At 42.9% G+C, this 14,927-nt stretch overlaps 1 protein-coding gene across 1 annotated transcript; it reads left to right on the top strand.

The window, feature by feature from the left end:
- The first annotated feature begins 13,953 nt into the window (after positions 1 to 13,953).
- LOC135430627 (isochorismatase domain-containing protein 1) lies at positions 13,954 to 14,883 on the top strand. The gene is made up of 4 exons (XM_064685371.1): positions 13,954 to 13,998; positions 14,075 to 14,205; positions 14,274 to 14,483; positions 14,544 to 14,883. Exons 2-4 carry the CDS (start codon positions 14,083 to 14,085, stop codon positions 14,814 to 14,816), a joined length of 606 nt encoding a protein of 201 aa, XP_064541441.1. The 5' UTR covers positions 13,954 to 13,998; positions 14,075 to 14,082; the 3' UTR covers positions 14,817 to 14,883.
- The last annotated feature ends 44 nt before the right edge of the window (positions 14,884 to 14,927 follow it).

Below are 14,927 nucleotides of genomic sequence, written 5' to 3'. Positions count from 1 at the left end.
GGGGGGGGGGGGGCACTGGCTGGGCGCCAGGGTTAGCCGAGAGCACGAGTGACACTCATCTGTTTTATGTTGTGCTTCTGCTCTTGTTCTTTATTTTATTTTAGTTTTTCTTTTTTTTCGAAATTTTATTGCGCTGCTTTTGGCTCATTTTTATGTGTTGCCCGAAATGTGCGTTTGTAGTTACGATTGAAGAGTTTTCCCCCTATTTTTCCGCCACTTACAGTTCGGTTACATTTTCTTACTGCTTTTTTGTTTTTTTCGCTGGGACAGCGTTTATTTTTATGCGCACACTTGATTGGATCGTAAAACTTGTGTTGCTGCTGCTTAACTCGGCACTAGCATCGCGTAGCTACACGCATAAATAACTCAACGTGCACAAAAAATAAAGCACATTACTTATAACTAATCTAAAAGTGCTATGTCCAAGAGATCGCTTGGCTAATCAACAGATTATGTGAGACATGATATGGGCTAGTTAATAATACATTTAACGTTTTATTGGTCATTTATTAATTGGACTTAAATAACTGGTAACTTATCTCTAACACTCTTGAGTTTGCAAAATATCACAAATATCCTTGTAATAAGATAATATCCAAACAATTATTAATAAGCATGACAGCTTTATTGTTTTAAAAAAAAGCTAAAAAATCGATGCTTAAAATAATTATCGATAAGTCCGCTTAGTTGCCAATTTCACGACCAGGTGGCAGCTCTGTTAGTAAAGTACAAACACTAAGTGGCAGCTGCTGAGTCTATAGAATTTTCCAATTATCCTTGTAATATAAGAATGTCAAAACGATTTTTTAAAGACAAGACAGCTTTGTTGTTATAAGAATCGATGCCTCAATCAAATATCGATAAGTCCGCTTAATTGCCAATTTTACGACCAGGTGGCAGCTCTGTTAGAAGTAAAATACAACGACTAAGTAACAGCTGCTGAGTCTATAGAATTTTTCAATTATCCTTGTAATAAAAGAATTCTTTATGGGAATGACAGCTTGCTGTTTTAAGAATCGATACCTCAATCAATTATCGATAAGTCCGCTTAATTGCCAATTTTACGACCAGGTGGCAGCTCTATTAGTAAGGTACAACGACTAGGTGGCAGCTCTGTCGATTTGCAACGCAAAATATAGGGAAATTTCGTTCAAAATTGCTCAAAGCACGCATTTTCTGCTTAATTCCGCTCTATTTAAAGTTAAATGAAGTCTGAAAATCTGTAATTAAAATTGACCTGAATTATAGCTGCAAATATGAAGGCCAACTGACTGGGTTAATAGCTTAGGCAAGCAAAGCTGATCGTTTTTCCGAGCTAAGTTTTCTTGGGCAATTAAATTGAATGCTTGAGGCATGCATCAGTTGCACTTATGCCAAGGCATTAAATTACCGCTAACGACGAGTGGGCTAGCGGGTCGCTTTGAGCCAAGTTAACTTGGTCTCGGCTCAAATGACATCATTGCAGCTTGTATCTTTTAGTTGCTCTTGTTGTACTTTCGGCTGGGGGCAGGCAGCTACCGGTCGGGCTAGCTGCTGAAAATGAATTAATTTTTCATTTATTTACTGTAGAATTCTCTGGCTGGGTGCAGGCGCTTAATTAGGTGAGTGAAAGTGGCGCCAACGCCAAACAATTGAAGCTGTCAGACGCCAGCATGAAGTGGGTCAATTGCCACGGGCAGCGGCAGACCTACTTTCCTCCGGCTGCCCCACGTCCTGCCACTTGGCCCCGGCCAACGTGCTGGAGCATATTTTAAATGCGAAACAATGCGCCGAGTGCCGCTTGGAGTATGCATTCCAGTTGACATCCACAGAAACAGAGAGAGAGAGAGAGAGAGAGGGAGGGGGGGACGGGTTCGACTGATAAGTGCAGTCTAATTGAATTATGTGCTCAAATTCTGACGGTTGCCCATCAAAGTGTAAGAACAAACGATGCAGCTGCCTCTGGGAATCACTTCAGCCGCAGGCTCTTAGCCTCTATCGCAGTCTCAGCCTCAGACACGGCCAGGCCGGCTGGGCCAAGCGGCGCCGTACGAGGCGAATGTGTGTAATTGACAACACTAAGCTCACTTGACAGCATGCCACACACTCACTCACACACACACACACGTAGAGAGAAGCAGACAACACTTGTTGTCTGTGCCATCAATATGAATTGCTATGGTATCAATGACACTAGCTGAACACAAAAGCAAAAGAAGAAAAGCAAGCAAGCAACGAAAAATAGAAGCTTTTTATATTAAGTCAAGATATTTAAAGCAACTGCCAAAGCTTTGTGATTGAAAGCAAACAACATTGCGAGCTTTGAGCTTTGAAAACACATTAAAGCTTAAACTTTTAACTTGTTACTTTTATAAAAGCACCTTAGTATCTTCTTTACTGTATAGATCAAATGCTAATTAATGAGCTTTAATTGAGTGCATACAGAAAAAGCTCCTAAAAAGCTTAAAGCTGGCTGTCTAGCTGGCTGTCAATTGTAGCTGTTGAAACGATTTCGAAAGCACATTAAAGCTTACTTATTTAAATGTGTGAATCTCTTTTAAATTTAAGGCACACTTGGAATTTTTTAATTGCAATGTTTTAATAACACTTGCAGCTGGTATCATTGCAACTTGCTGGCGTGCCAAATGAATATTAAGCATAAAATACGTGTTGTGATTTTCGAAATTTAATTTAAATGTCAACGCCGAGGGGATGCACTCGAGCATTAATTGTATTTATGGCCAAAAGCTCTCCCCCTCTCTCTCGTTCTCTCTGTCTCTCTCTCTGTGAATCTCTCTTGAATTTGGCATAATTGAAATTGTATGTGCACCGAGTAGCTGCAGTTAATTTGCAGCAACAAATCTTATCAATAGGCCACATTAAATGAAAACAGAACCGAACTTTGACATCGATATGGGAATGGGACGCGGTCCGACAGTTGATCTATGCGCTGCTCGTAAAGCCCGAAACTGTCAATAAAAATAAAAATAAAAATAACATCGGAACCGTCGACTTACTGATAATTTATGTACCAGAAATTCGTTGCTTTATTTGCAAAGCAGAGCTAAGCGAAGCAGAGATTTGTGTCTCTTGTGTGTCGCATAATGTATTATGTATTACGTTTAATGCACACGCGACTATCTCAAGCACTTGAGCAGCACAAGAGCACAAGTTCAAGGACCAAGGACACAGACGACAGACGACAGCAACAAGACAAAATAAAATAATACAAGAAGAAGAAGAAGCAGCAGCAGCAGAAAAAAACACATTAGGCCCACTTTTGTGGGCTCCAAGAGACAGGTGAAACTCTTAAGCTTGATTTTTGGCAGATTTATGCATGCAGTTGGTTTATTGAAAGTCGGCCGAGCCGTTTAGGCGGCTATAAATATTTTTAACGCTTCTTAATACCCTAGGCCTAAGCCAGCAAAGGCTATGACAAGCTAACAGTTGCTGGGCTTAAATACAATAGCGAGATTTAAGTTTGAGCCTTATTTAAGAAAATGTTTAAAGCAAACTAGAAATATTTTTTGTCAACTCTTGAAGCTGAATTCCTTGCCTTTTTTCGTACTTGATTCAAGAATATTTATACTTATTCTAAGACCTTTTAGAGATTAAATAAAGTACGAATTATACTTAAATCAAGAATTTTTAGCTCGATTCGGTCGCAAAACATTACAAATTTTTTGATTAAGAATCAAGTACGCCGCTTTTCTCGCTGTGTAGCTTGTTGCAGGTATCTTCCCGTCGACTACTTTGCATCTTATTCTCGCTTTCAGGTGCTTACTTTATTTTCGGTTCGCATTTTTATTGTAGTCGACAGATATGCGCGAATCTGCCGTTGTTGCGGGCTTCAAGTGTATTTTGCTATTTGTTAGTTTTGTTTGCCTTGGCACCTGACAGCTCACAGCTCACACACGCACATAAATGTGTGTGCTTGGGGGCATGTTGTGCGCATAAATCGTGGCACATACATCATAAATGTAGACGAAGCCTAAAAACAAGTTCGCAAATTGCACAGGGCAAAAGTTTTTTATGATGCATTTAAAACTTCTTGATTATGCGAGGCGCAGCTATCTATAGCAATGCGAGTGTGCGAGTGTGTGTGTGTGCGAGTGTGTGTGTGCGAGTGTGTGTGTGTGCGAGTGTGTGTGTGTGTGTGTGTGTTTGGCTGACAAACCACTTCAGATATACGAGCTTGCAACTTATTTCATTTCCCTGCGAGCAAAGTTAATTTAAAGTTGCTTGCAAGCATACATTTCAGGCGGAAGCGAAAAAATGATGCCAGCAAATAGACATGCCTACGGCTGAATTAGGTGTGCACGAACTGAGCACGACTAGCAAATACCCTGTAGGGAGATTAAGTGGTAAACATAGCTAACAAATAGCATAGCTCTAGTTGCCTTACTGAGGCTATCAAGTTTGTTGGTGTAAAGCTGAATAAGGTGTGCACAAAGTGTGCACGACTAGCAAATACCCTGTAGAGAGGTTTAGTGGAAAACATAGCTAACAAATAGCATAGCTCTAGCTACTTTACTGAGGCTATCAACTTTTTTGGTGTAAACCTGAATAAGGTGTGCACAAACTGAGCACGACTAGCAAATACCCTGTAGTGAGGTTTAGTGGAAAACATATCTAGCAAATAGCATAACTTACTGAGGCTATCAACTTTTTTGGTGAAAAGCTGCTTTTAACTCTTGTTCCACTGGCATTTATGTCATTTAACTGCCACGCCCACACTCGCCCACACCCTGTAGTATTACAGTTGTATATGCTCAAGTATAACAGGCCTGTGGCTGCAGTTGTCTCTGCCTTTTGCATCTGCAACTGCAACTGCATCTGCAGCTGTATCTGTCGTCTAATTGGCCTCTTTATGCACACGAGCACACACTCGACATCATTTCTATTTCCAGGGCCATTTCCGTGCCAAAGCAGTTTATCACTAACTATGCACATTCAGGCTCGTCCACATCCTGGTGCCCCCCCCCCCCCCCCACCCGTCCTCTCTGCTTTCTCCTACTGTCCCTGCACCAATTCAATATTACGTATACGTCGCGTGCGCCGCTCCAACAGCTGCTGCAGCGGCTGCTGCTGCGGGCTAACGACAAAACGTGTGCCACTCACGCAAAATGCACGTCCAGCCCAGAGCCTACATCCAGTCGACCCGCATCGCGATCCAGCTTCAACTTCAACAAAGGGATTGGGGGACGCACAGCTCCAGCTTCGCGACGCGCTTAACTTGTCGGCTTTAAGTGTCAGCGTTGAGCATCGTTCAGGCTTTTGAGCCCCTCGCCCGCCCGCCTCTTTGTGCATGACGCTGTGGTGCGTAACGCGAATGGCATTTCATTAGTTCAGCTGCAGACTTTAGTTCGGTTCACAGTTGTCAGCGTCAACTTTTTGTCATTCACAGCCAGTTGGCTTAATTGGCAGCTCAAATTGGCCCACATCTGCGTCAATTGAATATTGTGCAAATCGGTTAAGATCTTGTTATACAGCCGGCCTGGAAGTTTAACAGTTTGTTTGCCTGGCAAATGGCAAGGCTTGTTTAAACACTTATCGTGCAATCGATAACAATTTGGTATTTTTTCATCCATCTGGCCAGCTGGCAGCAGCTGCATTCACAGTGACACATTGATATGGCTACGTCATGCATTCACAATGACACTTTGCATTTTGCCTTTCTTTGCTGGACAAAATGATGTGACAAATTTGAACATAATTTCCAACTCAGTTCTCAGTTTCCAAGCGCCATTGTGTCCTGCTCGCCTATTAAATATGCATTCGTTTATAAACTTAAAGAACCTACTGCGCCCCACCCCCAGCAAAATGCCAACTCATGTTTGCCATGGAGTATATTCCACGCCCCGCCCCCGCCCCTCCCGCTGCTAAGTTCTAGTTCCCAATATTAGAAATTCTTAGGGCTGCCCAAGCACAATTGAGCACAATAAGGCGACAGCCTCATTAAATGCTGTTGTCGATGACAACAATAACAACAACAACAACAGAAACAACAACAACAACAAAGCAAAGCCAAAGAAAGGCCAAAAACTTGAGCACTGCTTGTTCATTGTTCGACAATAAAAAGGCTGTTGTTCATTTTTATGGAGTAACGCCTTCTCTGCCAGCCCCCCCTCCCCGTCCTGCCGCCCTGTCCCTCCATTAGAATTCTATGCAATGTCAGAGCCAAAGTCGCCAGACGCCGCAGAAGTGTAGGCAATGGCGGCGTCCTAAAGACGCCATTGTTGAGCATTACACCAAAAACAAAGGCAGCGGCAACAACAACAACAACAACAATAACATTGGGAACAATTGTGATTGGGCTACAGTTAAAAGTACATGACTCAATGCTACTCTGTAATCTGATAAACATCTGAATAACTTGTGTTCTGCTTAGTCGATTGATTTGATATTTAAAGCCTGCGTTTATTTCAACTAATTGTATAAGTGTAGCATAAAACAAGGCGCCAGCTTTAACCAGAAGTATGTTAGTTGATTTCTTTTTTTTTTAAATAAAATTCACTGTGCTGTGCATACCCTGTAAATCAGACTGGTATGACAAGTCTTTAATTACAGCTATCTTCCTTTACTATCTTTTCGTTTTGTATATGCCCTGTAAGTCAGACAGGCATAACAAGTCCTTCATCGCAGTCTTCCTCTACTATCTGTTATACAAGCTTCCTCTACTATCTGTTATACAATCTTCCTCTACCATCTGTTATACAATCTTCCTCTGCTATCTTTTATACAATCTTCCTCTACAATCTGTTATACAATCTTCCTCTACCATCTGTTATACAATCTTCCTCTACTATCTGTTATACAATCTTCCTCCACTCTCTGTTAAACAAAGAGGCTCACTTTGGACGCCCCGTCTGATCTACAGGGTATGCACAACACAAGCAAGAGCAACAACAACAACGACGTGTAGCACAACAATAAGCAGCTTGTCGTTTAGTTCAGCCACAGCCACGCCCACACACCCCCACCGCCTCTATCCTCGAGTGTGTGACGCACATAATGAGTGCCTGTGCGCCCGTCAGGCCATCCCGCCCCGCCCCGCCTGCCCCGCCCGTGGCGCACAAAAAGTTTATGAATATGATGGAATAATTAAAAGTTGGCGCCAATTTGTGGGCGGGGCCGTGCGACCATGTGGGCGGCACGGCAAGGCACGGCGCGTCGCCTCGCGTTGCGTAGGTGGCGCAATGTCAACTTCGAATAACACGAGCAACGCCTACGCCTAAGCGCCCCCAGCTCAAGGCAAGCCTCCTTCAGACACAGCCGGCATTGTTTGCCTTTGCATTTGGCACTTTTGTGGCCTTTGGTCTTGGGCCTTTTGGGGCGCCTTTGAGCACCTACACAACAAATTTTCTTCGGACCAAAAATTAAATGTGAGCCTTTTTTTCGCGCTGTTCTTGTTTTTCTTGGCTGCTTAGCAAAGTTTTCTTTAGCCGTTGCTTTGCTTGTTGTTTATTTATTTTAGCTTGTTTTGGTTTTCTTTTTTTTTAATTATGCCACATTAATTAAGACATGGATCGGGCTTTAAAGACAGCAGAGGCTGTTGTTGTAGTTTTTGCTTTAAGTTAGCGCAAACAAAACTTAGACCTCATCCAATTGCTGTGCTCGTGTCTGTTTGCTGAGGCGCAACTTCTGCCACGCCCCCATGCTCAGCTAGCCCCTGTCTAGGTGACAGTGTCTGCAGCTCACACACACACATACACACACACGGCTGCATGCCTGAGCGCATTCAAAGGATAATTATGTGCACACACATTTAGACCAGGCGCCCAGACCCACAGCACGCCAAGTCTCCGGGTGGCCACTCAAAGTGCACTGGCGCAGCGTCATGTCAACAGCAGCAACAACAACAACAACAACAACAACAGCAACAACAACAACAGCAACAACAACAGCAACAACAACAACAACATTTATTTGCTAGTGCTAAGCAGCCTCAGAGTCAAATACAAACACGGAAATGCGCTCAGCGTTTGGTTCAATGAACCTCAATGAGATGCGGCGCAAAGGTTGAGGGGCAAAGGCTGCAGCTGCACTGCGCAAAAATATGCATGCAAAGTGTTGAATTATGCTTTATTTATATGTTGAAATTAAGTGAACCTTTAGTAAGAAACGATTGTTGGGCGCAGGTTTTATAAGCAGCATAGTCCGGAATTTTTATTTCTTCTGCTCGCATTTCTTTGAGTTTCTCCTCATTTTTCTCGAAATCTGAGCTTATTCCTAGATTTACGACCATTTCTTCTAGTTTCCATAAGTTTCTATTATTTTATATTTTGTATATGCTTTCCTTTGTAGTTAAACCTTAGTTTTGTCAGCTACTCAAAATTTGTTTCTTAGTTTTCCTCAGATTCCTTTCTTTATATCTCAATGCACCTTTGAAATTCCTCAGCTTTTCTCCAGAAGATCTTTTGCTTCTTTTCATTCTTCTACTTTTCATCAACTATCCGTAGATATCGTAAGTTTCTCCAGGAGTTCTGTTATTCTCCACATTTACCTTGCATTCGCATTTAAAGTCAATAATTCTTAAGTATTCCACAGTTTGCCCGAATTCTTTCCCTGCCTTCGGTTGTCTTTGGCTACCCTTGCGTTGCCTTTGAATTTCGCGCAGTGTATCATTTACTCAGCTCGCTTGAACTGCAATCTGAAACTCCCAATTTGCCAGTTGGCAGTCGGAAGCACCTTAAATTTTAGCCCAGGTTTAAACGTGTCTGTTGCTCTTTGTGGCCATACGAAAGAAAAAAGAGGGGAAAAAAAGGACAAGCAGCTGCTGCGAAGAGTTACGACGACGACTCCGACGACGACCTGTCGAGCTCTGTGCGAGTATAATATATCTCCCAGCTCTTTTGTGGCATATGGCAAGCAGTTTATTTAAGGTAAACCCGAATGCGAAGCAAGCTCCCCCAAGCCACAAAAGCATTTGGGCTTATAAATTTTGGCAACTTGAAACTTGAATTTGTTTTATTTCTTATGTGAGCTACGCAACAACTGAAAAGTTTACAACATAATCCAAAACTTCCACAAAGGAATAAAAGAGTAAAAAGCTGGATCGCACACAAACTCGAGTGTGCGTGCGTGTGTGTGTGTGTGTGTGTGTGTGTGTGTGTGTGCGTGGGCGCCACCAGCTTCCACTTGAGATGCCGTGCGTCCCTTAGTTTTATGTTGCAAGTCCTTTTTTTCTTTGTCGTAGGCTTGGGGCAGCCATGACGAATGAGTTCTGGGCAACTTTTTATGTCGAAATCAAAAATTGCAGCCAAGCTCGCACTTTGAGGCAACTTCAAAAGAGGAAGGGGGAAGGGGGGAGGGGGTGGGGAAGGGGGGTGTGGCCGTCAGCATCAAAACATGTCAATTTACAGGCGAATGCATCCACGCGAATCGTAGCCTTTGACGGCGCCGCTGAAAAGCCAAAGATTTTCATCCAATTTGCAAAAGTGGCGCGTCGCGTTACGCATACGCCACGTGCGTCAGCGTCGACAGCGACATTTGCCCCCCATTACCCCTACCCCATAACCCCGCCCCCTCCTCCCTTTCCCTACCATTGCCCGTACACGTTTTTTTTTTGCCTCTTGCTTGACTTGACTCGCTGCGACATGTGAGCTCTGAGCTAGGGGCAATGCGGCCAGGTGGGCAGGTGAGTGGGGCCAGGGAGGGGTGGTGGTTGATGGGGCGCAATGCGTCTGGGACTGGAGCACGTGCCCGCTGGCAAGTCAAACATTACAACATTACGCGCTTTCCAATTCACCTGTGAAAATCATTTGCTCTTTTTTTTTTGTGTTTTGTTTTGCTTCTCTCGTCGCAATGGGTGGATTTTTATTTTTATTATTTCGCAATACCCTGGTCCTAAGCCACTTAAAAGTGTTGTTGTATCAAATGTGAGGTCATTATGAAGCTACAATAATTTAATTGCCACATTATATCTGTTTGAAATATATCCTACAAACTATTATATTTTTATATAAACAAATTTCCCAACTAGTTTAAGGGTTTTTAGTTAAAAATTTCCCTTTATTTCACACTTGTTCCCATTGTTTGTTAACTGTCACACTATATCATTGCCTACTTTTGTGCTGAGCCAGAAAACCAAAGAATATATCTTTCGCAGCATACTTTCGGGCTGACATTAACGTGGCGAAAGGAATTGACATATTACAAATAATTGCATACTTTTGGGCTGCGCATGAGATTCTTTATGCATACTTTTTGCTGCCTACTTTTGTGCTGGACAACTAATGTGCTACAAATAGTTGACCCCAACTTGGCCAAATCCTGGCAGATTTACAAAGCACATAATGCGTTATTTTAACAAGGATAAACATTATAGATTGTGACTGCAATCACCAAGAGTCAGTAGCATATGGAAGAGCCAAGAATTTCGCCTAGCTAAGCTTGATTAATGAAGCTGCAATTAAATACAGGGTATCCCTTGGGTATATATAGCACACACAAGCACAGCCGCCACCACGCAATGCGTTCTTGTTTTCTCCTCTTTTGTTGTTTTGGCTTCATTTTCGTATGTCGAATTTGCCTTGTCAAACGTGGAAGCAAACGTGACAAGCATTAGCTATAGAGAGGTTGCCTACACAAATGCCAGCATGTCTTCATACAGGGTAGCGCGTCGGTAGGGGCGGTAGGGGGGCGGGGTAGGGGGGCGGGGTAGGGTAGGAGTGTGGCGCCAACAACGTGCGTAGTTTGGCATATCAGTTCGTTGCCAATTTGGAAAATCGTCGTCGAAAAGAGCAAGGGGAAAACTTTATGTGAATTTGAAGGGGTTGACAACTAATGTCCGTGTATACATATATATAAATATTCATATGAATATATATGAATATATGTATATAATATGTATATATTTTGTGTCAAAACAAAACTTTTGCGTGTCTATCTATCGGCAGCAACGAAAAGCCACGCAAAGTGTGTTTCCATGTTGAGCTCGAGACTGACTTTTCCATAGAAGCCGCACATATGCCAGAGTCAGATATTGTAGAAATAGTTGTTGTTCTGGTAGTTGTTGGTGTTGTTGTTGCTGAGGGATGCCCCGAGCAATATGCAAATTGAAAATAGGGAAATGGGGAATACGCAATCGAAATTAAATGACTTTTGCTTATTGTGCAATCAAGAATTACTACAAAATAAACTACAATTGAGTCGCATTTACATTTCATTGAATAAATTGCAGCACGCACACACACACACACGCACACACACACACACGCACACACACACACGCAGACACACACGCACACTTGAGCACTCGAATACTGTAAATAAATGCCATAACATTTGTGCACAAAATTTCGCCCCCGCCTTTGCGCTTGAGAGAGTTGCGCCCATTTCCATTACGAAAAGTTCCCGACTGAGGAAATCACATAAAAATACACACACACACACAACATACACGTGTGTGTGTGTGTGTGTGCGACTTGCAGACAATTCGAAACAAAACAAAAAAACGAAACGAAACATTTGCGACTTTACGTAAATTGTTTTTTCCAAATTTTCAAATTTTGTGCAGCAAATGAATTCTTGTCCCTTCCCCCTCGCCCCTCCCCCCTCGCCCCCTTCTGCTACCCCTTTTCGTCGCAATTTGTTGTGGCAATTGAGTCAACTTATTATTAGCATTATCACCTGTCGATGCCATCACCTGGCCAGAAATTGCCAAGCGGCTGTCGCCTCGTTCCTCTGTTGGGCACAATAAAACCAAATAAAAAATGCAAATTACTTTCGACGCATTCAAGCGAAAATGGCGTTGAAATTGAAAACCCAAAATGGCTACGACTAGCGCGTAGCGCCATGAATACAGATAACTCACACACATCTATCTAAATATCCAATGGCTGTGCGTAGCCACAGGTAAACTTGGCTAAGACGAACGCACTTAAATGTGAGAAACCTGACAGTATGGTAAAAAAAAAGCCGCTAAATATTCGCATTATGTAGTTTCTAGTATTTTAATACATAAATACCACGATTGTTATCGATAACTGTAGTCAAGTATCATCTCTAGCATTATCAGATTACAAATTATGGAAAAATATATGACGAACGCACTTAAATGCAAGAAGCTGGGCAAACACAAATTTAATTGAGAGGTTGCTTTAAATAAGCGTTAAATATTTCATTTATTATCGATAACTTATGTCGAGTGTCATCTCTAGCCTCAATGTGCGAAGCTTTCGCAAACACAACTTTCATCGATTGCTTGCCTTAAATAAGCGTTAAATTTTTGCTTTGTTATCGATAACTTTTGTCCAAGTATGATCTCTAGCTTTATCAGGTTTTAAATTATGGGCAAATATAGCCACAGGTTAACTTGGCTATAACTTAAATGCAAGAAGCTTGGCAAGCACAAATGCTATCGAATGCCTTCTTTAAATAAGCGATAAATGTTTGCTTGGTTATCGATAACGTGTATCGAGTATCATCTCTAGCTTTATCAGCATGAAAATGATGGGAAAATATGTATATATGCTTGTCTATGCCGTCTCATTGTACCACATATCCAGTGATAGTTCCTTTGTTATCGATAACTTTTATCAAGTATCATCTCTAGCTTTATCAGATTGAAAATGATGGGAAAATATACATACATATATCCAGGGTGTTCGTCTTTATGCCGTCTCACTGTACCACATATCCAGTGATAGTTCCTTTGTTATCGATAACTTGTATCGAGTATCATCTCTAGATGTATCAGCATGAAAATGAAATATGTGTACATCAGTCTGTCTGTCAAGCGCGTTCGTCTTTATGCCGTCTCACTGTACCACATTTCCTGCGTATTGTGCCCACGCAGTAGCAAAGTCAATTCTGCATGTCCAAGTCGGTCTGAAACTTTCCCAAAACCTTCGTTTACACGTTTTTGAGTGGTACACTCAGTACTTTCCATCTTTCCTCTTCTTCTTTTTTTCTTTTTGAAATTGCAGCGCTCGCAACTTTGGAGGCTCATAAAATATGTACGCAGGAGCCAGGACTGCCACGAACTGTGCTCCTAGATGGTTAACGATTTGGCTGCGCCGAAAAAGGGGCAAAAGGTAGCGTAAATTGCTGAAATATGCATGCGGCGGGGGGGTGGGGGGCAGGATTGTGGAGCACGGGGGTAGCGCGGGGTACGACGGGCAATGGCCATTGCCATTCGCATTATCAAGGCGTTGGCATGTCCAGGGCCGGGCTATGCCGTAGAAAACTACGTGTCAGGCATGCCAAAGTTATCAAAAAAAATAGCCTCCACTTCAGCTCGGATCTGTTCATTGGTCAATGGACATTTGGTTCATGGGTTTTGTGGTTTTTGAAATTGCACGCATTTGATTGCGTTATTGAAATTGACTGTGGCTTCATTACGTTAATGCTCGAGCGGCATCAAAGGTGGGCCTGGGCCTGGGTCTGGGTCTGGGCCTGGGCCAGGTCGCTCCCCTCGTATTAAGGAATTCAATTATAAATGCCGCCCATCCGAATTCTCAGCTGTTTAGCCGGCCTATGAATATAAATCTGCCTGCTACCTGTGGCCCACACAATTTAGTTTAATTGCCGTGTGGGGCTTGGGGCCCAAGAGTCTAGTTGCCCGGGATTTGCGATTAGTGGCGCCTGTTGATAAATGTGCACCTTATGCCGTCTATTGGCTGTTTACCTTTTGGACATGAGCGCCCCCCTGGGCATAAATCTGCTGGGTTGCCTTTAATTAACGACTGTTGCTTAAGTGCTTTTTAATCCATTTAAGCTCAAAAAAGAATATCTAGGTATAAATTTAAAAAGTAACGGTTAATTTTGCATATTGTCACGCAAATCGATAACGTTAGCGGGTTGAGGATATTTATAACCGTTTCGTGTGACAGCCATCGATAGCGATCTGCAGCTCAAAGTGACAAAGTGGCAACGCTATGAAAACAGCGCATTATCGATATTTCTTAACCGTTTCGCAGCGCAACAGCTGTTTATGCTAATTAGACTATCGCAGAACTTTGTGCTCAGCAGCTAAAGTTAGTTTGATTGTTGACTGATAAGACGAAAAGCAGAGTAAATAATTAATTATTTATAGCCAGATATATATAGCTAATTAGCACTTATTTCGTTATCTTCTAATTAACAATAGCAACGAAAATGGCCTTCAGACGCTGCCACCTGAATCCGAAGAAGACGCTCTTCCTGCTCTGCGATATACAAGAGAAATTCCGACCCAGCATGCCGCTCTTCGACAATATGGTCAAAAATGTGGACAAGCTGGCAAGTGAACTTTGTAGCTAATTAGCTTATCTAAAGAGCAAATAGATTAAACCCAGTTTTCTTTGCAGACGAAGGCGGGCAAGGCGCTGGAGGTGCCGCTGATTGTGACCGAGCATTATCCCGAGAAGCTGGGCAAAACTGTCGCCGAGCTGGATGTGTCGCATGCCAAGGTTGTTATGGGCAAAACCCTATTTAGCATGATGACCCCCCAGGTGAAGAGCGTCATCAAGGACCTCTTCGGCGAGAAGCCACAGGACGTGGTGCTCTATGGACTGGAGGTGAGCCGGACCAGAAAATGTTCATTATTGTCTACTAAATCTCCATCTTATCTTTTCTAGTCGCACATTTGTGTCGAGCAGACGGCGATTGATCTGCGTGAACAGGACATTAATGTCTACATTGTGGCCGATTGTTGCTGCTCTCGCCTCAAGCAGGATCGCGATTTGGCCCTGGAACGCTTGCGGCAGGCGGGCTGCGTGATAACCACCAGCGAGAGCGTCATCTTCGATCTGGTGCGCGATAAAAACAATCCCAAATTCGATGTGGTGCGCAGGCTGGTGAATCCGCCCTCGGTGGACATGGAGCTGGCGCGCAACTCCTCCAAGTTGTAGACCAGCTGTTGTTATTTACATGTTTAGCACTTCGCATTTAAAGTAAAAGGACATGATGAGCAAGGTATTGGTCTTCATCGAGCTGGGCAGGATCGGCATAAGCTCTAGACT

This window comes from Drosophila montana, unplaced genomic scaffold (assembly GCF_035044405.1).
Source record: "Drosophila montana isolate Dmon_TW-CO22-7 unplaced genomic scaffold, ASM3504440v1 contig_3031_1, whole genome shotgun sequence".
In the NCBI taxonomy this organism is placed as follows: Eukaryota; Metazoa; Arthropoda; class Insecta; order Diptera; family Drosophilidae; genus Drosophila; species Drosophila montana.
Note: the sequence above shows the minus strand (reverse complement) of the source record. Positions and strands in the feature narration are given on the sequence as shown.